Source organism: Lepidochelys kempii, chromosome 14 (assembly GCF_965140265.1).
Source record: "Lepidochelys kempii isolate rLepKem1 chromosome 14, rLepKem1.hap2, whole genome shotgun sequence".
NCBI classification, from domain to species: Eukaryota; Metazoa; Chordata; order Testudines; family Cheloniidae; genus Lepidochelys; species Lepidochelys kempii.
Window position 1 is genome coordinate 14,360,084 of NC_133269.1, and position 25,348 is coordinate 14,385,431.

The window sequence follows — 25,348 nt, forward strand, 5'->3', positions numbered from 1 at the left end:
GGTTTAGGTTGGATATTAGGAAAAACTTTTTCACTAGGAGGGTGGTGAAACACTGGAATGCGTTGCCTAGGGAGGTGGTGGAATCTCCTTCCTTAGAAGTTTTTAAGGTCAGGCTTGACAAAGCCCTGGCTGGGATGATTTAATTGGGGATGGGTCCTGCTTTTGAGCAGGGGATTGGACTAGATGACCTCCTGAGGTCCCTTCCAACCCTGATATTCTATGATTCTAGACCAAAGGTCCATCTAGCCTAGTATCCTGTCTTCTGACAGTGGCCAGTGCCAGGTGCCCCAGAGGAAATGAACAGAACAGGTCATCATCAAGTGATCCATCCCCTCTCACCCTTTCCCAGCTTCTGGCAAACAGAGGCTAGGGACACCATCCCTGCCCATCCTGGCTAATAGCCATTGGTAGACATATCCTCCATGAACTTATCTAGTTCTTTTTTGAACCACATTATAGTCTTGGCCTTCACAACATCCTCTGGCAGAGTTCTACAACACCAGATAGTTAAGAATACAGCTCCTTGCCTATTTAGCATTGCAGACACTTTAGACAACATTGTAGTGATTTGCTCCTCCCTGAAAATAAAATGATTGGAAATTTACATATGCACATTAGGGGCCAGATCCCCAGCCGATGTCAACTGACACAGATTGGTTGACTTCTATGGAGCTGTGCTGATTTACACAAGCTGGGCATTTGGGCCTATATATTTAAAGGATTTCATGAGTCTCCCTAATTTCCCCCCCTGCCTCCCATCCACCATCTCCAGAAATAACCAGTGAAGAGATTTCACCTTGGGGGTCAGGACCACGGCAGAGCCCCCACTGATACTGATGATGGGGACCTGGGTCTGGGAAGATATGAAGTCCAGAATCTGTGCCACAGCCTCTGTGCCGATGTTGTCCTCAAAGACGATGCCGTGGATCTTGGTGCTGGCGAGGATGTTGCAGATCTGGGTCAGGAGGGTGCTGGGGTTGGTGTCATTCACAATCACCGTGACCGGGTGGATCTCCAGAGGCAGGTCCAGGAAGCTCTGGTGAGTCAGCCGGCTGCGGACGTGGAGAGGGTATGAGGAGCCCCCAAACACCACGGCCACATTTACCACTGGCTCCCCAGGGCCCGGCAGCAGGAGATCCAGTATGACAGCTGAACAGCCCAGCACCATGGACAGTACCAGAGTGTGCGTCAGAGCTCTGCCCATGTCCACTACCGAGTTCCTGCAACCCAAAGCAAACAGAAACCAGGGTGGGAATGGGCAACAGACAGACCTGAGTGCGGATGGGGTGGGAGGCCCAGAGAGGGAGGGGGAAGGGGAGCAGGGAGAAAGAAGAACAAATTAGCAGGAGAGGGGCTTAGAGCCTGGCAGCAGGGAGAGAGGGGCCTGCCATCAGAGAGCCAGCAGAAGCCCTGGCAACAAGGTGAGGAACACGGCTAGCACCTGGGATCCTGTGCTCCATGAGTGACCTCCACTCCTGCAGGCCAGCTCTCCTCCCCACAGCTCCATATAGCCCTGGCTCCAGAGCAGCACACCTTGTTATCAGCTGCTTCTTCATAGGAACAATCAGGGAATGAAACAAGCTAGGCACACAGTGATCCCCCATTTCCAGGTCTGCAGGCCTCTCCTGCCCTTCTCTCCAACAGCTCCTACTCTGCACCTCGCTGCCTGCTGACCTTACGTTTTTCTCCCTTTGATCCCCAGCCCCTCATCCCCCACCCATGCCGCATACACCGGTTAGCACGATGACTCAGCTACCACCAGCTCCATGCTCAGCCTTCGAGAGGCAGCTCCTACACGCAGGGAGCCTAAGCTCAGGAAGGTCTGGATCCTTCTGTTCAGAAATTTCAAAGCCAGGGGCCTGGACTTGGCTTGAAGCATTCCCAGCTGTGGAGCACTTTTGTCGAGCTGGCACACAGGGTGTCCATCCCATGGCTCTGATAAGTGCTCGGAGGAGATGAAAGGCTGAAGCCCCACGCATTGGGCTGAGTGTATCCCCCTCAGAAGTGAGGTTTTCAGCCCCTCCCTGCTTGGCATGCTCTGCACCCTGCACACCAAAGCCAAGCAGAGACTCAGCAACAGTCAGTCACAGCGCACCCCTTCAAATGCCCCTCTTTGGGCACCGTCCGGCCATAGGGGATAGAGGCAACTCCTGAGGAAGCCTGTCAGCTCAGCTCCTGGGATGGGCAGTGAGGGAATGGGATGGGGGCAAGGGTGTCACTCAAGGCCAACACGGGTGCCTTCCCATCAACCCTGGGACAATACCCCACCACTGGCTGAAGTCAATAGCAGGTGTGTATACAGAACGAATGGATGATCAGATCCGTGATATTCAGTGGCCCCTGCTTCCCACTGCCCCCCCCAGCCCAACCCCCCACCCATTCCAGTGCCCCCTATCTTCCCACCACTCCCCCGGCCCAACCCCGCACCCATCCCAGTGCCCTCTACTGCTCCCTCCAGCCTACTCCCTCCCCCAAAGCTCTAGCGTTTGCCAGCTCCTTTCACTCTGGGTGCAGGCTTCCTAGCTGCTCTCTAAGTTACTATTGCTGTGAAATTCCTTTATTTCCTTTCACTTCCCCAGTTTTTAATAGCTGTTTTATCATACACGAAGAGGGGGTGGACAAAGAGGCAGAAGATGCAAAGAGTTGGAGGCTACACTGCCTGGCTCTTTGTAAGCCTGACAATCACTTTGAAGATTTAAAGTCACCATTCTCCCATCCGATCCATCCAGCGGCTCTTTTAATCTGCATTGCGGGTCTCTATGGCACGTTCCACACTCGCTGCCACTGCTGGCAGGAGAATGGTGCCCTTAGCCACACAAGATGCTGGGGCTTCCTCTCCCCATACTAGATTGAGTGGAAGATCAAATTAAAAGCCCACTATGACAGATAGGGCAATTTCCTGCATATTCTTGGGAAACCTTATAGATTTAAGCGTAACTGTCTTTGGGGATCCATTGTATTAGTTGCAAAGCGTACGTATTATTGTGGGCCAGGACTGCATGTGACCTCTCTGGGGGAGATGTGAGGTAAGGTCTGGGAGTCCAAAAGATTACACTGAAAATGTGCCAGATGAGAATGGACTTTTGGGACAATAAGCGTGAAGTGGATTTCCTGGGGAATGCCTAGGGAGAAATTAATGCAAATTCCCCCACCTCTAGTTATGTCTTTTAAAGCTATGCCCTGAGGAGTGGATCACTGTCTGCAGATTACCTGTTCCTGGAGATGAGATCAAAGGCCTGAGTTGTAGAAGAAACCAATGAACTGTCCAGCCTGGGTTCTGGTTCTGAATCTGAGACAGTCAAACTTCCATGGGGAAAACCAAGTTGCAGGGTTTGAAGGACTGACACCTGCTCTAGGTTGGAATTGGGGTGACCTCTGCTAAGCTTTTTACTATATGTGTAAGTTCTTCTACTATTTTGAAAATGTTTTTTCTATAATGCTTTCATCTTAAGAATCAATGTGCTTGCTTACAAAGAGCTGTGTGGTAACTCATAACTGCAGACAATACATTAGGCATAGCCTCTGGAGAGAAAGCAAAGCGCAGACGCTGGCCTGTTTAGGCAGTCTGGCTTGCTGGGAATATCACAGCGTAGGCAGGGAACTGTGCAGCCTTGAAAAACCCCTGGTCAGGAGGGAGAGAGATCCGGGTCTCCGCCCAAGAGAGGTGATGGCTGAGGAGCCAGGAGCCTACAGTGGGTGCCCTTAGTGGGCCACAGAAGAGGAATACAGGTGCAGTTGCCCTGAACATGACACCCACAGAGAGTGTAAAAGCTCTAGCATTGTATTACTCTGAGCTAGGCAATACCTGCCACAGGGTGGCTGGCCCTTTAAGGGGAAGTTGGACCCAGCCCCACCTATGATGGATCAGCTGCCTCCCAGCTGAAACCAATCAGCTGGGGATCAGATGATTATACAAGCCAGCAAGGAGAGTGAGCTGCAGGAGCTACAGGGAGAAGGAAGGTTTGCCCAGTGACAGGTCCTGGAGCAGGAAGGTTCCCAGGCAGATTACCTGGAAGAGCAGGGAGGCTGCAGCAAGGAAACCAATGGCTCTAGGGAAAGGCAGCTGTTGGATTTACATGGAACTGTTGTATTTGGGGTACACTGAAGACTGTTGGGCAAAAGAGCCTGAACAGCCTCTGGGCATGGTGTGAATCCTTGCTGGGCTGGGGAGGCAGGCCTGTAGACTCCAGCCTCGTTAGCTGCCATGGCAGAGGTCTGAGTTTGGGGAGCTCAACACCTCAATTTTTAGCCCTAATGCTAGGTGTGCAGTTGGACTGGTGCCATATATACAGCATGCAGTCACACGCATTACAGCCACACCGTCCCCATGTCCCTTGCATGGAACAGGCCTCCTGGAAGCTCTGGGCGATCTCTCGGACACACTGCATAGGCTCTACTCTATGCTATTCCTACCTAGAGCATTGCTGCCTTGGCGATGGTATGCAGGAACACTGAGCACTTCTGTAGCTTTTCATGGGTTGCTCTTAAAGCACCTTGCAAAGCTGAGCAGGAATCATCATCTCCATTTTGTAGAGAGGGAAACTGAGTCACAAAGAGAGGAAGGGACTTGTCCAAAGTCAAGGACTCCCCATTCAGTGCCCTATCCTCCTGCAGCTCTCTCTGCTTGCTGGCTTTTATAATCATCTGATCCCCCCTGCTTCCTTGCTATATCGATACATCAGAGCCCACCTGGATGGAATGAGTTTCATATTTCAGTCCGACAATAGACTACATTACCCCCCGACACACCCACACACCTGTGGCATATTTTGCATGTGGTTAGAGAATTCAGAGGTGAAGGGGTTAAATAAAAGCACAGTTCTCCTTGTCTCCATCCTTTCCTCCTGGTGCCCTTTGTTCCTCAGCAACTCAGGCTCCAGGCGCCCTTGAACGTTTTTATATTATTTTAAATGATCTTCAGCAGCAATATTGTCTCCACTTTCCCATTCTCCTCCCCTCCCCCCCAGCTCCCGCCATCCCTGGGCTGTCAGTTACCAGAGAGCAGCTTGCCTTCCATTTTAAATTAAAAAAAAGAAATGTATTTCACAGGCTGATAGGCACCTTCAGTTCCATCAACTCAAAGATTAAGTACCCAGGGTAATAATAAAATATTTAAACATTTGAGGGGGGGAAAATGAGCTGTAAGTATTTTGGAGAAGGCAGAGGTTTAGGCAGCTAATCCCGCAAAACAACGACATGTGACAAAGCCCTGCAAAGTTCAGGGAGATTCTAATTACTGTGAACTTCAGCTCAGCTGGAAGCTGGACACACCCATTAAACCAGAGAATTTATCAGTGAGGACAGGAAGCCAAGTATCCTGCCCCCAAAACTAGCCACCCCTTGCTCTAAGGGCCCATGAATGTGTGGCAGGGACTACCTCTTACCTTCCTGCACTGTGTATGTCAGTTTCATTATTTTTTGCCAAATAGATTTTGATTGGCACCAGATCCGGCCAGTGGTCAGCCTGGTGCAGTACCCTGTTTGACAGTAGCTAGAAACTTTTGAGGAAGAAATTCCAAAGCGGGGAATGATAAAATAGCCTGTCCAGAAGGGAAGTTTCTTCCAAACCCAGTCACTTAAAGGTTGTTTTATGCACTGAAACAAGAGGGATAAGAAGCATCTTCCACCCTACACAGGGCTAGGGCCCACAATCCTCAGCTCAGGAGACCAGTGCCTTATCCATTAAGCTCCCAGGGCTCCACAAAACGTAAGGCTGAGTCAAAAGAGATCAAAATCTGAACCTGCTTCCTTGGCGCTGGTCAGCTCTGGGGCTTTTGTTAAGAGTCTTCTCTGATTCTGATGCGCTGTTTACCTTGGTCCCTTGTTGTTCCACAATGTCCTCCCCCCCACCCCCCCCCAGCATCACACAGCCAAACCCACAAAGATTCTTACAACTGGCAGTCTTAGTGTGGGGAGACCTCTGGGCGATGGCAGCTCCCCCCACCCCTCCAAGCATTTCCAGGTTGAAGCTGCTCTTGGGTTTCCATCTGATATAGAACAATAATTCTAGGCAGCAGCTTAGCCACAGGACAGTGAAGCCACAGGAAAAAGCCACATCGTTTGCAAAGGGAACAGGGTTGGGTCCTAAGTCACTGAGGGCCCCAATTATGCCTCCAGGTTCCATGCCTAGATCCACCTCTCAAAATAGCAAGGAGCTTCAAACACCCCTGCAGCAGCACTCACCCGCCTGCCCCTTTCACCAGACTCTGAGGAAGGTACTCTGGGGGTCCAGGAATCACACCAGGGGAGGAGAAGACTGGCTTTGGGAGGAGAGGGGTGTGCATCATTTCCCACATCAGCCCCACAGTGCTCAGAGTGGAAATTCCCTGGCTGGAGGCTACATTACACACACTCTCTGTGGCAGGGAATCACGGCTTAATGGGGGTCTCAAAGGCAGCATGGTGCCAATGCAGCTGCACTGCAGGGGAGCAGTTGAGAGGCTCTGGATCTCCAGTGCCATCTCCATTAACCCCTCTCTTCCCACCCCTCATCCCCCATACCCATGTGGATCCAAGGGGAGCCACAGGGTTTGGGGTCTGGCCCCACAGCCCATCCTGAGGGGCTGGGGCAGAGATTCTACGCTGCACCCCCAGCAGGATGGCTGGAGAGAACCTAGCTGAGCTTTCTGCCCCCACTCATGGGGCAACACTGCAGGCATCTGGCCTCAAACTGCACTGTCCAAAAAATAGTCTCCTGCTCCCATGCCGACAGGTGCTCCCTGGTGCATCCTGCTGAGAAGTGGCCCCATGTGGGGGTCTGAGCTCTTAGGGCAGGCACTGTCTTTGCAATATGTGGGTGTATTGTGCCCATCCCAACCGGGCCTATGACCTGCAGGCCAGACACTGATATAAACAACAGACACCAGCTCGTGACTCAGCTAACCACGAAGGGAGCCCTGGGCCCAAGGTCATTACACTAGAGATAGGCCCAACTGCCAACATTGCACCCAAATTGGGATTCTCTGCACCTCAGATTTGGAGTGGGGGTTTGTTGGGCCCCATGTGCAAAGTTTGGATTTGGATCTAGATGCCAGATGTCCTTCCCTCCCCCGATATATTGGGGTGTTTGGATCCTATTATGTCACTGTTTTATTTATATGGTGGTAGAGCCTAGGACCCCCAGTCCTGGGCCAGGACCCCACTGTGCTAGGCACTTTACAAACACAGAACAAAACACAGTTCCTGGCTCAAAGAGCTTCCAGTCTCTGCCTTCCTATAGCACTTTCCATCAGAAGATCTCAAAGTGCTTTGCAAACCTTAGCAAAGACTCTTACCCTCCATTGCAAAGTCAGTCAGTAATATCATCCTCCTCACACAACGGGGAAACTGAGGCACGTGGCAGTCGTTTGACTTGCCTCAGGTCACCAGCAGATCAGGGACCAAATCCCTGTGCCCTATGCTTTAAGTGCAAGACTGCCCAACTGAACCTTTCCCTTCCACATGCAATGCCAACTGACCAATCCAGAGAGGATCATTAACGGCTGAGTAATGAAAGGAGATGTTTGACCATCCTCTGATGTTAATAGCAGGAACGGAGCAAGAGGGAGGCTCCTTTACATGGTGATACCGGCCTCCCACCCTGCTACTGACACAAACATGGGTGTCAGCAAGATGTTGGCTGCCAGCAGGAGTCTTGGAAATGCCAATTGTAATTAAAAGCTGTAATTCCAAATGCATCTTTGCAGGGAGGAGCACCTCCCACCAGGGGACCTGCAGCCTGCTGGGCTGCACACGCTGTTTCACATCCAGGCCCTTTCCTCATGCTTTTACTCCGCTCCTTTCGCACTCCATCCCTGCTCTGTTTCATTGCTAAGAAAGGCGGGAAGCGGAGGCTACAGCACAGGCCTAGAAGACAGGACCTCCTGAGTTCTACTCCTAGTTGTGACACTGGCTCCCTCTGCAGCCTTGGGCAAGTCACTTAGTCTTATTCCCATTCTCCAGAGGCGGTGCAGAGGTTATGCAACTGCACTTTCTCCCTCCAGCTAAGGGGGATGAGTCAAGTTACAGAGGATGGCTGGGAGGATTCGCGCTTGTAGAATAGCTAATAATTAAATAGCTAATTTAATTAATAATAATTAAAGCTCAACTGGAAGGTTTCTAGCAGAGGAGGAGCCATCTTTAAGGAGGCACTTATTGAATTGCACCCCTGCTGCACAGGCTGTTGGTCAAGATTGTCAGCTCCTTGGGGCAGGGACGGTCTTTGTTCTGTGTTTGTCCAGCACCTAGTACAATGGGGTCTTGGGCCATGCCTGGGGCTCCTAGGCCCTACAATAACACAAACACTGTAGTGATGAGTTTTCATCTTCGTTCTCTCTCTACAGGCTAGAGCAGGGCTCATCTCCTTCATAATGCAAAAGGTCTCGCCCCCTTGTACTCTCCTGGATCTCCTCTGGGAATGAGAGGCTAGGTCAGCTTTAAGCAGCGGTAGGACCGTGGCCCTGCAGCAACCTGCACAGTCACAACCCTGTCCCCCCCACCTAGCAGGGGGACCCGGTGTTCTGTTGCCAATAAGCATAAGGTCCTGTGTAAAGAAGGAACAGTGGTGCATGGCCCGATCCCACAGCCGGGCAGCGAGACCAGACAGGGAAGCCAGTGATTCTGTCCTTAGGCGACAGTGATGGGCACAATAATCCCCATCCAGTGACCGGGGGGGGGGCGGGGGGAGGCCCTGCAGTTTTTTCCTTGCTAGGGAGCCAATGAAGCACAGGAGAACATCAGTTTGCCTCAAATCTGCTTTCTGTCCTCAAAGAGAAGTTTAGGTCAAATCCAACAGGATAACCAACTCACCCACTCAGCTTTCTTCAGCATCTGCTTATATTCGGGCCAGGACTGGACTGAATCTCCAAACCCTCTCCAGATAACCCGCAACACTCAGCGGCAGCTGACATTTAAGGGTTAAGTGGAGGGAACGGCAGGAACAAAGTGATGCCTTAATACCTGGATATGGAAACCCTGGACTCTCCCACAGTTCTAGGGTTCACCATTACACTCATTGCCACAGGAAAATAGATAGTTGACCCCAGCCTAGCACACCACACACCCAGTCTCCCCACCCACCCACCCGCCCGGGCTGGGCTGGAGGAGGAAGAATCTCTTACACTCTTGCTGTGAATTTCAAAGTATTTTTAGTCCTGCAATAAATAATTCATAGGGAATATGGCCTCAACTACCTGAGCCGAGGAAAAAGCCTCTCTTAAAAACAGTGATTTGCCAGTTTAATTTCTCCTCAAGGACATTTAAATATACTTTAGGCAGCACTTTGTCCTCACAGCTTCTGATCAGACTTGTTTGCACCTGACACATAATCAACTTCTCATCATGGCTCAACCATTAGCAGCTCCACAGCTGGTCGAAGTCCCCTCCATCCAGTGAGCTGGCTGCAATGGAAGGAGTCCTCTCTCTCCTTCCATGGCGGATACCCTGCCTGAGCTGGTAACAGACCCCTTGTTGTTGTTCCAGCATCCTCCCCAAAGCCAACATCCTGATTGGCAAGCTAGCTGAAGACTCAATGCCACAAGGTGCCAAGCACTCTAATCCCAATCCAGCAAAGCACTTAAGCAGGTGGGTTAAGTATTGATTTTAAACGGACCGTTCACCTGCTGAATGTGCTAAAGTGCTTTGCTGGATCGGGTCCAAAATGCTCAGTGCCTTGCAGGATGGAGCCCTAAAGTGGTAAATGTTCCCACCACCCCACAGCTAGCACCCTGACTGAGATGATAAAGGTAGGTAGATTGACACAAACACAGGAATTAACTCACCCGCTGCTGAAATGCATCCAGGGCTAGGTTGGAACGTAGCAGCTGCTTAAAAGCCAAGGACAGACTCTGAGTGAGAATACTCTCTCCAGTTCTGACTGCAGGGGGAAATTGAGGTCAGCAGAATACAATGATTTCAACTGGAACTTGGCCAGACCCTTACTCTTACAAGGCAAGTGCTATGAAATCTTTAATTGCAGTCAGTGGCAGGACCTCCTTCCCCTCTTACATCTCTTATGAAGAGGGGATCTCAAGCACCAAATTGGGATTCAGTTCTGACATGGGAATGGTACATGCCTCCTCACACTGGGAAATTGATCCTCTCCTGACCATTGGCTGGAACACCTGGAGTTTGCAACACCACGTCACTGCCATCCTTGGCATTTTAGGACCATTGGCTGCACCATCCATCTTTGATGCCAAGGAGAAGTTTCTTCCTGTAGGCCCAGCTGAACCAGTGCAATCCGCACTGGTTTCTCCACAGCATGAGCAGCATCCCCTGACTCTTGCAGCTACCCCGGTTCAGCCACTCCCCTCAGAATCCAGTGCCTCCTGCTTGGAAGTCACCCCAAAGTCCCTTCTTCCCAACGACAGTTCTGGAGAATGACGGGATTGGTGCTTCAGGAGTCTCTGAACGCACCCGGACAACCATGGCAACAAGGTGCCTGGAGGAGGTGCTGGAATGGATCTATCAGGAACACATCCTCGTCCGGATGCACTAAGACATCAGGAGGGTGAGCCACTGCACAAACCATTTCAGAAGATCAGGGAGAGGAGCATCCTCTAGCGAATCACCAGGGGAGGGCTCCCCTCCAAGTTGTGACCTGGGCCAATGCTGCTTAGCTTGCCAGAACTCCCTAGAACCCTATTTCCAACCGTCTGGTAGTGCAAACAAATGAAAACAACAGCAACAGTCCCTAGGCACCTCCACCGACAACTAAACATCTCTTTATCCTGGGAGCTTCTTTAGCTTATGGTGCAGTTTCTCAGCCAATAGCTCCTGTCATTCCCTGGTGATCACATATACATCTTCAAAGGAAGGGAACGTGAAGTGTCCAGTTACAAGGATGCTGACGTGCTGTTGACTGTGCCTGCCAAGCGGAAGGGGGCTATCCGAATGGATGCATTCCTCCATCCAGAGGTTTCACTGGGCATGCAACCTGCACAGGACTGCAGCTGAGACCCTAGGCCCTGAGGCAGCAACTCTCCCAAGTAAGCCAAAAGGGAGCTCTCTCTCCAGCCAAACCAATGGGAGCCACTGAGCGAAGCCTGTCTCATCGGGGAGCCTGTCCTTGCAGATCTTACAGCCATTGCCAGCAAAATTAATCTCACTTAGTTCAAATCTCGCCTGAAAATGTATTCATTTAAAAAAAAGCAAAGATGTGTCACCTCCACTGGCCCTGGGAGGGGCAGGTTATGGAGGTGCAAATTCAGTCTGGGGCAGAGTGGGGGGGAGCAGTCCAGGGGACTGGCTGGTGTTGCACAACAGCCACCTCTCTGAGTGATAAAGTAGCTGCACCGATAAGCTACATTGACTTCAGTGGCTGGATTGAGTGTAGGGGTATAGCAGGGTTGGCACAGCAGGGCCTTGGGGGTGGGGGCAGTTGTGGAGATACTTAAGTTTCTGACCAGGGCACCAAACACGCTCCCCCACCCAAAGCCAACTTTGTGTAAGCTTAGCAGATGCCATAACTGTATCCCAGGAAAGACACTTTTTAAGCAAAAGGAGTAAATTAGATCAATCTCTGAAATCGCTGGGTGATCTCAGTGGGCATGAAGGGAAGGAATCAGGACTCAAGCTCTATGCCTTGTTCTGTCACTGACTCACTGTGTGATCTTAGCCTCTGTCTCAGTTTCCTGATCTGTAAAATGCAAAAAATAGTAATACTGTAAAAAATAGTAATACTTCGATCTATTATTATTCACTATTATCAAGATGCCCCTATCAGGAATTAGGGCTCCTTGGTGCAAGGCACTATCCACATACATGACAGTCCCTGTCCTGAAGAGCTAGATCTCTTCATCCCATCAATACCAGCGTGTACCTACCTATTTTACAGGGATGTTGCAAGACTTAATGATCATAAAGTGCTCTCAGATTCTCCATATAAGGAGTGAAGTAAATGCTAATCATGTTTATTTTAAACAGGAAAGGGGTCAAACCCACCTCATTTGGTTTAGTTTTAGTGGTATGTACCGCAGCATGAGAGGATGTGGTGGGGGGAAATATTGTTGGAGGGGGAGAATTAATTAATAAAAGAAATCAGGAATGGTACAGAATAGAAAAACTGATGGTAAAAAAGGGGGGAGGGGGGAGAAATCAGGCAAAACAAAACTGAAGTACCACAAAACAGCATCAAAGCAACATCTAGAGCTGCAGCAAAGCTAAGAAAAACCCGGGAAATTAAAAGCTAATGTTCAGGCCCTGCTCTTTGGCACTGGCAAGACCCTGGGCTTGGGTATTTACATCCCAGGTAGATCTGATTACATCCCTAAGCACAGAGTGGTGAATACAAGGATAGTTTCCCATCTTGGGTCAGCTTGTGCCTCATCCTTATGGCTATTTACACTGGGGAGGAGAGCTATAGAAGAAAAGGGTCATCTTTGCTCAGTTGGCTAGTTTTTGGTTTGGTGCAAGCTGCGGATTTGCTGTTAGTACTAACCCACCCCCTCCACACACACACCGTAGTCCCTTTAATCCACATTTTTAAAAGCCTCTAAATAAGCATCATGTAAGTACTTATTTAGGGAAATTATTTAAAAGGCAGATTATCAGCCTGAGGGAGGTTGGCTGCTGCTGTGTGATGGGTGGCAGGTCAAAGCATGTGGCCCATTTGTGGACAAGGTAGAGACTGGGAGACCAAAGAATAAGCGTCCCCATCTGTAAAACTGGGATAGTAACACCTACCTCCTGCTGGGGAGGGGAGGGGGAGAATAATAGCCCCGAGTCCATTCCCGTGGAAGCCAACAAGAGGTTTGCCACTGATTGAAATGGGAGAAAGACTGAGGTTAATGCACTTTGAAGATGAAGACAAGTATCACAAACACACAAGCTCTGGGTCCTGCTTAAAGTACTGATGGTGCCTTTGGAGATCCGAAAGCTCGTTCAGTGTATTCTGCATGATCTGTGGATCCAATAAAAGGTGGCGCATTATCTCTCGTCAGCTCTGCCTTAAGAAACAACATGGCTCCAAACATTTTTCCAACCCACTCATGCAAACAGTTGCTCTGTGATCACGTTATTGAGCTTAAAGTCCGCAATGGTTATTTCCTTAGGGTCTGCCATGAAAACTTGTATTTACCATCCTGTTAGAACACAGTGTGATTGACTACAACAGAAACTGAAATAGATGAATGAGGGAAGGGCAGCAAATGAAACATGTTCATGCTTTGGTGTTTGCTTTTAAACTAGCAGAAAACAAAACAAAAAATGCCTTCATTTCCTCTAATAGACCAAGTGCCTGCAAAATGTCATTTTAAAAGCAACACCCTATTGAGTTTTCCCTATACTTCCACATCCTAAAGCCAGCCAGGTTTGTTTGTTTATTTCAAGAAATGTGATGTGTGAACATTACTGGCATTTTAAGTGTCTCTGTTGTCGTCCCCCACCCCCAAACGCTGAATGCTGGGGTCTGACATGGAGAAAAGCTCTTGCAGACATTTTGACTTTAGGGATTAAATAAAAAAAAGGGTCCTGCTGCTTAAAAACATCTTAACAAGAGAAACCTCCAAACCCGAAGAATGCAAGTGAAAAATGTGCAGTGTTTGGGGGGGGGGGGGTGAGAAGAGAGAGTTGTTGATATTTTTAAGTAATTAAATCAATGCAGCCCTCAGGTGAGAAATACTGAGCAGAAGCATGACTGGAGGAGAAAGAGGAGAAGGGGAAAGCCAGGAGGAAGGGGAAACTATTACTATATGCTTGTGGTCATTGCATGGATGAGGAGAAGGAGCTATCAAGCAGAGCAAATGATGGGAGTCTAGACTGAGCCAAAAAGAGGGAAAAGCTGCAATGGATTGTAAGTTTTCTCAAAAGGAAGATGTTCCAACTTCTCCTCTGCCCCCCCCCCCCCAATTTCCCCCCTTACTTTCTTTGCCATTTTCTTCCCGCCCCCCCCCCCCCCACCCTTTTCCTTCTCTTGGGACTCCAGATGGGAAATGAGTTGCAATGCATAGACTCCTCTCAGTCAAGCTGCGTCTCCTTTCAACCTTGATCTGATATACATTTCCCCCCTTTCTTGCCTCGCTCCTCCTGCAGCAACAGTTGGAGACGGGAAGCCTATCGATAACAATTAGAACCCGGAGCAATAATCATTGCCAGGCAAATGCCAAGAGTGCAGAGGCAACATGGAAATATTTCTCCCCGAGGTTTGGAGCCTCAGACATGCCTCCTTTGCATGGCTCCGGCTCAGACACACGCAGAAATAGGCGGCTTAAAAAGGTCAAATGTGGATTAAGCAAAAATAAATGCGAAGTGTCCTGCCTCATGCTACGTTACGCAAGGTGCTAGGTGGGGATGTAAATACTGACAGCGGGATCCATTTTTAAAGGACACATTAAAACCTCATTTTCTGCCACTTAATCGCCTCTTGTCAACGCATTCAACATGGTGCTAGGGATTCAGCCGAGGAAGGGAAGCTAGCCCAGTCCTCCGGAGCGCCAGGCAAAGGGGACCCGAGCAACAGGGGTGGGGGGCGGCTGGAGAGAAGAGGCGACGGGGAATCACTGGGGAGGGACCACCGGCCTTGCGGGCGAAGTTCCGCGGACAAAAGTTGCGTCCTCAGGTGTCAGTCCCCTTTGCAGGGCTGGAGCCCTCCCTGCCCGCCCCTAGACGAGCGACCGCTCGCCCAGCCCCAGCCCCAGCCCCGCTTGCCCACCTGAGTCGAGGCAAGAGACACGGGCCGGCAGGGGCTGGTCGAAAGGCGTCGCGGGTACTTACCAGAGGGTGACCGCGGGCAGCTGCAGCCCCGGCTGGTCAAGGCAGGACCAGCGTCCCGGGCGCTGTCCCCGTGGCTCAGGCTGGGAGCTTCCAGCTCGTCTCCTCCTGGGCTGGGAGCAAGTGCCGGGCTCGCCGTCCCTCCTCCCCAGCAGGGGCTCAGGCGGCGCGGGCTGGCGGCGGCGAGGGCTCGCTGGGGCGGCCGCCTCCCCGCGGCGGAGCAGCAGGCGCAGCCCTCGGGGGGGCCGGAGGGCTCCTCATGGCGGCGGTGGGGGGCGGGGGAGCCCCACGTAGAGGGACGCGGGTGGCTGCGCGCCCCGGCCGGTTGCAGGGGTCCCCGCCCGCCGGGGGCGATGGGGCGGGGCGGGCTGACGGACGGACGGGGGCAGATGTCCTGCCTCCAGCCCTCTGCCGCTGGACGCTGCCCGCCTCCGCCCGCGCGGGACCCGCTCCAGCCCCCGCCCCACGCGCGCTCGTCTCCCGCGCCCTGCCCCGTGCGCCCCGCGAGCCACGAGACCGGCGCCGTCAGGGGGCTCTGCCGCTCCCCTCGGGGCGCTCCAGCTCCCCCGGCTCTGCCCCCTCTCCGCCTTCACTTACTGTTCCCTGCCCCCGCCCCTCACTCCCTCTGCCCCCTCTCCGCCTTCACTTACTGTTCCCTGCCCCCGCCCCTCACTCCCTCTGCCCCCTCTCCGCCTTCACTTACTGTTCCCTGCCCCCGCCCCTCACTCCCTCTGCCCCCTCTCCGCCTTCACTTACTGTTCCCTGCCCCCGCCCCTCACTCCCTCTGCCCCCTCTCCGCCTTCACTTACTGTTCCCTGCCCCCGCCCCTCACTCCCTCTGCCCCCTCTCCGCCTTCACTTACTGTTCCCTGCCCCCGCCCCTCACTCCCTCTGCCCCCTCTCCGCCTTCACTTACTGTTCCCTGCCCCCGCCCCTCACTCCCTCTGCCCCCTCTCCGCCTTCACTTACTGTTCCCTGCCCCCGCCCCTCACTCCCTCTGCCCCCTCTCCGCCTTCACTTACTGTTCCCTGCCCCCGCCCCTCACTCCCTCTGCCCCCTCTCCGCCTTCACTTACTGTTCCCTGCCCCCGCCCCTCACTCCCTCTGCCCCAGTCCCCCCCCACATACACACACCAACTTTGGCCCAAACTCCACCCCGGCAACTCAGTGGAGTCCGGCAGGGCGGGAGCCTGGCCCTTTAAGGGAGCCCTATTCCCCTTTCCCTGGCCGGGGGAGGGGGCGGGGCCGCTAGTGGGCGGGGCTTGGGGGCAGCTTGGGGCGGGATGACGGGCCGCGAAGCTCTGGCCGCCCGCGGCCTCCAGCTGTCGCTGGGGCCCAGTATTAATGGTCAGCTGAGTGCGTGGTGCATAACTGAGAGAATATTTTACAAAAACACCTGCAGAGGAAGGAAAAACCCGACTGGGGTGGGGGTTAAGGGATCCCTTCCCCAGGGCTCGGGGTTTGCATGGCCCCAAGTTTCTGGTTTAAAAGAGCTTTGCTAGGCTATGAAATAAACCCTGCTCCTCTGAGTGAGAGGGGCAAGGTGCAGTTTTAGGCAGGGGAGGGGGCTTTGCCAGCCTTCACAGCACCCCTCTCCCCCCTGTTATTCCCCACAGCAGAGCTGGAGCAGTGGGGCGCAGAGAGGCTGTGGGCCAGAGTCTGCGAGCACCTGCCCCCTCGCAGGGCTGCCCTAGGGGACCAGTTTCCAGAAGGCCTGGCTCGCAGTGGTGCTAATCCCAACAGGAACAGAGGGTGGGCTGCCCCTCTCAGGATCAGATTGCAGTGAATCCCTGGCCCAGGAGGGTGTAGAATTTAGGAGCCCCTGGACCCCAGCCTGGGGTTCAGCCTACAAAGGAGTCAATATAGTTTTTCACTTGAGGTACTAGCCTGGAACTAATGAGTTCTGGGGTCATGTGGTGGTTCTGCCATAGGCTTGCTGTGTGGGCAAACCATGCAAGGCCACCTTTTCGCAAGAGCTCAGCGTGCAACATGCACTACACCTGCTGAGCGCTTCTGAAAATCTGGCCATTTATTTGGGTGCCTAAGTGGGAGCTGAGCTCTTTTGAAAATCTGGCCCCAGTTGTGGGTGCAGAGCTCTTCTGAAAATGTCATCTTTAATCTCTCTCTGGGCCCCAGTTCCCCATCAGTAAAATGAGGCGAATACTTCCTTCTCCGATCCTGGGTGTGTCTCATCTATTTATATTTGTACATTATTTAGGGCAGGGACTACATCTTACTATGTATTTGTACAGCACCTAGCACACTAGGGACTCATTCTCACCAGAGGCCTGAAAGTGTTATCAGTAATGACCCTCATGCCTTTCTGAGAAAGAAAGCTAAAAATAAAAGGTTAAAGCCTTGAAGCAATGAAATAACTTTTTAATATCTCAAAAGATGTACAAAGATTTCCAATATGCTTTATTTCAGTTTTTTAAAATCCACCCACTGACTCATATACGTGAAGTCTGTGACAATAAGAACGCACAAATACGATGTAATATGATCAGGTTCATAATCTCAGCTGGTATTGTGCACAAGCCAAGCTTCACTTACATTTCTCAGTCACACACCAGTTCATAAAAATGAGATTCTGTTCTGGTTAAAACCGATAAGGAAAACACACAGAGAAGACTACTGAGAACATCATTGGGTCCTGAAAGTGACACCTGGCATTTCAAGAGAGACAGCAGCTTATGTAATGACCCTGACTCTGTTAGTTAACTATTCGCTGTCTAAACTAGACTCTGACACTCTAATAGGAAACGACCTATTCCTGGGGAATTGTTGCTGTAACAAAACTGCTTGTAACAGCTGGAGAAACTGTGACGAGCCACAGTGACCTTTGAATGGTTTCAGGACTTTACACTAGCCAACAAGTTAAAAACAGTTATTGTGGCATTAAAAGCTCTGAGCTAAAACCATCAACACCAAGAGAAATAGCATTCACTACATCCTTAATCCACAGCACTGAACCAGGTGGTGTTGTAAAACATCTCACTAGGCATCTTTGAGTGCCTTTGACACTCTGGCTCACTGGGCTTGATCCCATTGAAGTCAAAGCGATGGTTTGTGTTATCATACTACCCAGGAGCCCTAGTTATAGAGCAGGACTAATTTAAATTTTTTCACGTTAACAATTAGCAGGAATATAGAAGCCTGGTATGCATATTACAGGTAGCTATTGCAGGGGCCTAGATTCCTCTAACTGAAACCATGAGACACCCAGATTAACAGATGCTGCTGCATCGTATTTTCTTTCTTTACTTTTTAGGGAACAAGCTTAAAAAGGGTCATTGGTGCCTAAAATCTTTGCAAAAGTAAAGGGTTTTACAAATGAAATGGTTTCATGATTTATTTTATTTCAATGAAAACATTGTTTCTATTGGCTGGATTTGCTCTCCCCCGCAGCATTGGCAACCCGGACATCATGACGTGGTGGAGTCAATCCCAAGGGTTTAACCTTCCCAAATAGCATATCCTAGGAACTGTATGTTGTTAGTATATACCAAATATTTACTTTTTCCATATCAGATTCCCCTTTTCTGTACCAGAAAGCCAGGCTCCCATTTAGTAATATGGGATGGTTGTGACTCCCTGACATCTGTTTGCAACCCCTTGGTTGAAAAGGCAAGGCATATACAATCAAACACAATACATTACGGTCTACCTTTAAAAAAAAAAAAAGAACAACAGGTACAGAAACTGCTGCTTGTGATGCTACATGGCAGAGTAAATATGGGCAGTTTTGGAATCCCCAGTCCTTTGTTAATTTCCCAGCCTTCACATTAAATGCAAGTACCTTCCATTAATGCAATGTCATTGGTGTGTTTAACTGCTTATGCTTTATAGGGGCAGATTCAGTGCAGCTCTGTACCCAAAATGGACAAGAGCTCAGGTGATCTGAAAGGGCCAAATTCTCAGCTAGTGCAAATTGCCATAGCGAGGCACCAATTTACACCAGCAGAGAATTTGGCCCAAAGTCTGGCTCTGTGAGGAGAGCCCGCTATCCAACCCATTCCCCCTAGAGAGAGGGTGAAAGAACAAACCACATCACAGATGTTAGTCCCATTGCTTAACAGAGTACTGGAAGGCACTCAGATGCTACACTGATGATCAATCACAATATAAGAACCTCTGCAGAACAGAACAGCGTGAGGTAGCTAGCAGACAGACGGGGAGACCAAGGCTGCAACAAAACTAATTGTCTCCTCATCTCTTTTGCTAAGGGTATGTCTACACTACGAAATTAGGTCGAATTTATAGAAGTCGGTTTTTTAGAAATCGGTTTTATATATTCGAGTGTGTGTGTCCCCACAGAAGCAAGGAGAGAAGCAGCGTCATCATCCAGCAGCCAATGTGCTGAAAAGGACATTGCCCTCCAGGACCCAGCAAGCAAGCAGGTGGGGCAGGGAGGGATGGGCATGGGGGTGTTTAGCAGCCAGTGACCAGAGATGGGGGAGAAGGGAGCAGTGACAGAGCGAGTGGAAAGGAGATTCATGGAAGAGACCAAGGGGTGGGGAAAAAAATAAGGAAGGAGCAAGGGCCAATGAGGCAGAGAATAGAGTAGATGGAGAAGTCGAGGAAGGAAGGAATTAATGGGACTGGACAGACACGGAAGAAGAGAACGAAAAGATATAGGCGCTGGAGAAAGAAAAGGGGCATTGAAAGATCAGGAGAAATTAGACTAAGGCCTGGTCTACACAACCCTGTTAGGTCAACCTAAGTTGCCTTGCGTCGACCTAGCTATGGAAGTGTCTTCACTTAAATTTGGCTCCTGTCAGCATAAGTGCCTCTCTACGCCGATTTAACACCACCACCTCCCCAAGAGGCGTAGGGTCACAGTCAATATTATTAGGTTGGTGGAGTGTCAGCGTAGACACTCGACTGTTACCAGCTCTCAGGAGCCGTCCACACTGACAATACGATCCATACAAGGGCTCCTGGTGAGGACTGCACCGCCGACACAAGAAGCCAACGGTGTGCACACACAAGTCACGAGCAATTTAATCACTGTGGTGGCTGTATGCTGACGTACGTTAGGTCGACATAATTTTGTAATGTAGACATGGCATGAGAAACAGATGGGGAAAGGTGGAAGAAAAGTAAAGCCAGGTCATATACTGCAGTTGGGAAACAGACACAGACCGGATGGCAGAGTCAGAAATAGCACTTAGGTCTCCCGACACTCAGTTCAGTGCCTTATACACTAGGTCACGCCACCTCCTTGCTGCCTGCATAACTCCTAGTGACACCAATCAGCATTATGCACTTACCAAGGGGAAAATATGCCCCTTTCTTGCAAAGTGTTGTCCTAAAGTAACACTTTGAAGGTGTGATTTTTAGCAGGGGATTCTAATGGAGACCCTTTATAGATGTTCTCATGGTGGTCCCTTCTCCTTGTTACTGTGAATACAGTGCCCGAGTCCCTTAGACAGATGTTTCCACCAATGAATTCAGAGAACTTGAATTTTAAATGACTGATGCTCTGTGTGAGCTGGGGAAGGAAGAGGATGGCAGAGGTGAGAGCGTAACACACCCAGTTTGGGAATGTAATCAAAACAAAAACATCAAGTCACTTTCAGAGTTCTGTGGCCTGTGTTATACAGGATGTCAGACTAGATCAGGGGTTCTCAAACTTCATTTCACCGTGACCCCCTTCTGACAACAAAAATAACTATACAGCCCCAGGAGGAGGGACCGAAGCCTGAGCCCACCCAAACCCTGCCGTCCTGGGTGGGGGTGGGGAGGGGCAAAGCCAAAGCCCGAGCCCCACCGCCCTTAGGGCGGGGGACAAACCCAAAGCCTATAGGCTTCTGCCTCAGGCAGGGGATCTGTAAACTGAGCCCTGCCGCTCAGGGCTTGGGCTTTGGTCCCAGACGGTGGGGCTCGGGCTTTGGCTTTAGTCCCAGGCCCCAGGAAGTCTAAGCCAGCAATTTGTACCCACCTGCAGGAGTGAATCTAGTCTGTGAGTAGCCAGAACCTCCAAATGCTTTATCTATTTTATGCTGTAGCTGTGTCATCCCGGAGTATTAAAGACACAAGGTGGGGGAGGTCCTATCTTTTATTGAACCACCTTCTGATGGTGAGAGACAAGCTTTTGAGCCACACAGAGCTCTTCCCCACATGACCCATATAAGCTTGTCTCTCTCACCAAACAGAAGTTGGTCCAGTAAAAGATATGACCTTACCCACCTTGTCTGTCTATCTTATGCACTTGTAGGGCATCCATTACCATATGTGACAGGGTCGGGCCAGATGGCTCTAGGAGAGTAATTTTTTTTTTTGAAGCGAAAGATGTTTTTATTTGCATAACACACTTACAAAGTAAAAACAGCAGCATATGCAATGTGTAACACAGCAACCAATCACAATTGTTTTCTCATTAGCTTTAGGGGAGGGAAGTGTTCAAGCTTGCCTGGGCCCAGAGTGGAGGGCTTCCTCGACTCTCGTGGTCTTCCATCCTTCCGAGTTACCTGGTGGCCCTGAGCGAGGGGGCTTCATCGACTCTCAAGGTCTGCCACCCCCTCGAGTTACCTGGCGCCATGCCTGAGTGTCACCAACAATTCCCTCCTCTGAAAGCACCCAACAAAAGGGGCAGGCTGTGGGGTGCACAACCCGGGGGGGGGCACATGCACCCATGTGTGAAAGGACCCCTCTAAGGCAGTGGTGTCCGCAGCAGCAATGGCTGGGGCTGGGGTCCCTTACTCTCTCCCCCAATCAAAGGGTCAGACAAAGGGAACCGGACGGGGACACTGAGCAGAGAACCTCGGACAGCGCCCACCGCTCCTCAAAAGCATCAAGGGAGTCGGTGGATGCTGCCCAGAGGAACTCCGCCCGCATACATAAACGGACCGAGGATCGGAAAACAGCCCCACAGTCACAGGAAACTCCATCGGCCAACCTTCTCTCTCTGGTTTTATAGATGGCCGTTTTAGCCAGGGCCAGGAGGAGGTTAACTAGGAGATCCCGTGACTTTGTGAGGCCACGGATGGGGAGTGCATAAATAAAAAGGTGAGGGGAAAAATGCAACCAAAAACGTAATAGGAGATTTGTGAGGAGCTGGAACAGGGGCTGCAGCTTGGCGCACTCCAGATATACATGCGCCAGGGTTTCCCTCACACCACAAAAGGGACAAGTATCTGGGATGGGGGTGAACCGTGCCAAGTACGTGCCCATGCTCACAGCTCTGTGAAGGAGCCACCAACTGATGTCCCCGACGGGCCTTGGAACCAAGGTGGAATACAGGCTGGCCCACCGGGGCTGCTCACCCTCCAAAGGTGGCAGAAGGTCTCACCACTTTGTGTCGAGGTGGGACACTAGGGTGAGGGCGTGAAGGGTGTGGAGCGCGAGCATGTATAGATGTTTCCTTGGCGCGGTTTGGAAGCGTACCGGCTGCAGTTCATGCAGCCGGCTCGCAGTGAAGGGGTGCGGGGGGTCAACTGGATCTGCAGGGCACGGGTCCAATTAAAAAGTCCGGCGGGCCTAGGGTAGAGGGTGGGGGGCGTGCCCTCAAGCAGGACCCGGTCGAGGTAAGCTCAAGCAGCGGGCGGCAAAGCGGCCTTCGCCTCCTGAAGTACGCGCCAGGGGGTACAAGGTCTGGAGAGCCCCATGCGCCGGGCGAGCGTCAGGGGATCCAGCCAGTCTCCCCGGTCGTAGTCCAGGAGGTCTCCGACTCTCGTGACTTCTGCCAGGATCAAGATCTGGCACACCGAGCGGGACTCTCCCACCTGCACACGGAGCTGGGGGTTGTGTAGCAGGGGCTCCGCGAGGAGATCTACCCCCTCGGTGGCCGCCACGGAGCTGGTCGTTAAAAACAGTTTCCAAGTCCGGAGGAGGTCCTGGTAGAAGACTGGCAGCCCGGAGAGATCTCGCGGAAGACCTTCCGGATGGAGATAAAAGAGCTGCCGGTCATATCGGAGCCCTCAGATGCGGAGCAGGATGGTGTGCACCAGTGTGCTCCATGCCGAACTGCCTGCACCATAGAGGAGCCTCTGTAGGGCCTGGAGGCGGAAGACACGGACCTGAGTGTGTAGACACTTCAGGCCCTGTCCTCCTTCCTTCAGGAGTAGATGAAGGACTCCTACAGGGGCCCAGTGCGTTCCTGACCAAAAGAACCCCAGAATCGATGTCCAGAGGTTGGTCAGGAAACCTGGGGCCGGGACCAGGGTGTTGAGCCAGTAACCAGAGCGTGGACAGAACTAGTTGATTAAGCACCAGCGCTCTCCCTCGGAGGGAGAGACATCAGAGTAGTCCCGTCCATTTCCGGAGCCGCTCTATCACCCCGCCCTCTAAATTTTCCCAGTTCTCCAGCGGAGAGGGATGTGTGGCAGAAAGGTAAATGCCGAGGTAGAGTAGCGGACCAACGCTCCACCGGATGGTCTGAAGTGCGGGTGGGAGGGAGCTCGCCTGCCGCCAGTCTCCTATCGCCAAGCCAGAGCTCTTGACCCAGTTGACCCGGGCAGAGGAGGCTGCTGAACAGATGGCCTGGCAAGCCTCCACCCGCGCCAAGTTGCCGGGGTCCTGGATCATGAGGCGCACGTCATCGGTGTATGCCAACATGTCCAGCCGCAGCTCCAGCTCCCGCAGCACCAACCCTGTCAACCTCCTGCGGAGGAGACAGAGGAAGGGCTCGATCGCCAGAGCGTATGGCCGGCCCGAGAGGGGGCATCCCTGCCATACTCCTCGCCCGAAGCTGACCGGTTCAGTCAGGGTCCAATTGAGCTTAACCAGACACTCTGCGGAAGTGTACAGCACCCGAAGAAAACCCACAAACTGGGGTCCGAAGCCAAACACCTGCAGAGTGCTCAGGAGGTACCCTATCGAACGCCTTCTCCTGATCTAGGGACAGGAGGGCGAACGACAGACCATCTCTACGCCCGAGTTCCAAAAGGTCCCGAACCAGAAATAGGTTATCAAAGATACTGCGGTCCGGGACGGTGTAGGTCTGGTCTGGGTGGATCACATCCGCCAGCACAGACCCTAGCCGCAGCGAGATTGCTTTCGCTACCATTTTGTAGTCTGTGCTGAGGAGCGAGACGGGACGCCAATTTCGTAAATCGCAGAGGTCCCCCTTCTTCGGCAGTAAGGCGAGCACAGCTCGCCTGCACGAGAGAGGGAGGACCCTGCTCTGCAGAGACTCGGCCCAGACGGTGACTAGGTCTGGGCCGAGGACATCCCAAAACACACGGTAGAACTCCATGGTCAGCCCGTCCATGCCTGGAGACTTATTAGTGGGCATACGACGGAGACTTCCGAGAACTCGGCCAGAGTGAGAGGCAACTCTAGCCGGTCTCGGTCACTCGCGCTGACCGTAGGGAGCTCCTCCCAAAGCACCCTGCAAGTGCTAGGGTCGGTCGGATCCGGGGAGAAAAGACTTGCATAGAAGGCTCGGGCCCTCCGCACATCTCCGCCGGTTCCGTGAGGGGGGTGCTGTCTTCTGCCAGGAGGCAGGTGACGTGCTTCTTGGCCCCCCTCATTTTCTCCAGGGCATAGAAGAAGCGGGAGCCGTGATCCCTCTCCCAAAGGAGGTGGATGCGGGATCGAACAAAGGCGCCCTGGGCCCGATGGTTCTCGAGGGCCCGGAGCTCCTCCCGCTTCTCCCAGCACGCTCCGCAGAGGAGCGGGTCTTCGGGGCTGGTGGCCAGATGTCTCTCCAGCTCTAAGACCTCCCATTCCAACTGCTCTATCGCCGCATTTCTCCGTCGGCTGGTGCCCCGGGTGTAGTTGTGTCGGAAAAGCCTGGCGCGCACCTTCCCCAGGTCCCACCATCGCCGCGCCGAGGGAAAGGCACGCCGCTGCCCTCGCCAGGCCAGCCAGAATTCCCGGAAGGACGTCACGAAGCCCTCATCCTCCAATGGGCTGTTGTTAAAATGCCAGTAGCCCGGCCCCAGCCTCTCTGCACAGAGGGAGGCTGTCACGGTGGCTCGGTGATGGTCAGAAAATGGGGCCAGTCGAATGCTGAAGGAGTGGGCTCGTGAGAGATGGAAGCATGATAGATAAATGCGGTCCAATCGGGAGTGGCTCGACCGATGGGCTTCCACCCGGCCAAAGGTGAATGTGGAAGTGTCATCCGGGTGGTGGTCACACCAGATGTCCACTAGGGAGTGATGTTCAACTATGTCCGTGGAAGCTGGGCACTGCTCAGTCCCCGAGTGGTCTCGCTCCTCGAGGGTGGTATTAAAATCCCTCCCAGGACCAGGCACTCGTGAAAATCTAAGGTGCCGAGGAAGGCGGACGCCTGCCGATAGAATTGCAGCCGCTCCGGGCCTGATGTCAGGGCATAGACGTTAATAAGGTTAACCACGAGCCTCTCTATATAGACCCGGAGATGCAGCAGGCGACCCTGCATGGCTTCGGCGACCCCTAGCACCTCAGGCAGTAGGTCGGGGGAGAACAGGGTCGCCACTCCAGCCTGCTGAATCGTGGAATGGCAAAAGTAGACCCTGTCCCCCGACTCCAGCTGCCAACTATCTTCGGCGGTCGGATCTGTATGGGTCTCCTGCAGGAAAATTACAGAGTACCCTCCCTCCCGAAGGAAGGAGAGCACCTGGGACCTGCGGAGAGCCATCCTACAGCCCCGGGTGTACAACGTTGCGATGGTGAGAGGTGCCATGGGGAGGGCCGGGGGGGATCCTCACTGGCAGGGATGCTTACATCCCCCAGC

At 52.3% G+C, this 25,348-nt stretch overlaps 1 protein-coding gene across 2 annotated transcripts in view; it reads right to left on the bottom strand.

Moving 5' to 3' along the window:
- Positions 1–15,135, bottom strand: part of GRIN2C (glutamate ionotropic receptor NMDA type subunit 2C) — a 50,078-nt gene extending 34,943 nt beyond the window's left edge. The window contains exons 1-2 of one of the 2 annotated variants that reach the window (XM_073310748.1): positions 14,691–15,135; positions 797–1,220 (exon numbers count right to left, since the gene is read on the bottom strand). In XM_073310748.1, coding sequence (XP_073166849.1) covers positions 797–1,204 — 408 coding nt within the window. In that variant the 5' untranslated portion in view covers positions 1,205–1,220; positions 14,691–15,135. The remainder of the gene's footprint in view (positions 1–796; positions 1,221–14,690) is intronic. The other variant, XM_073310749.1, reaches the window with a different exon arrangement.
- Between the last annotated feature and the right edge of the window lie 10,213 nt (positions 15,136–25,348).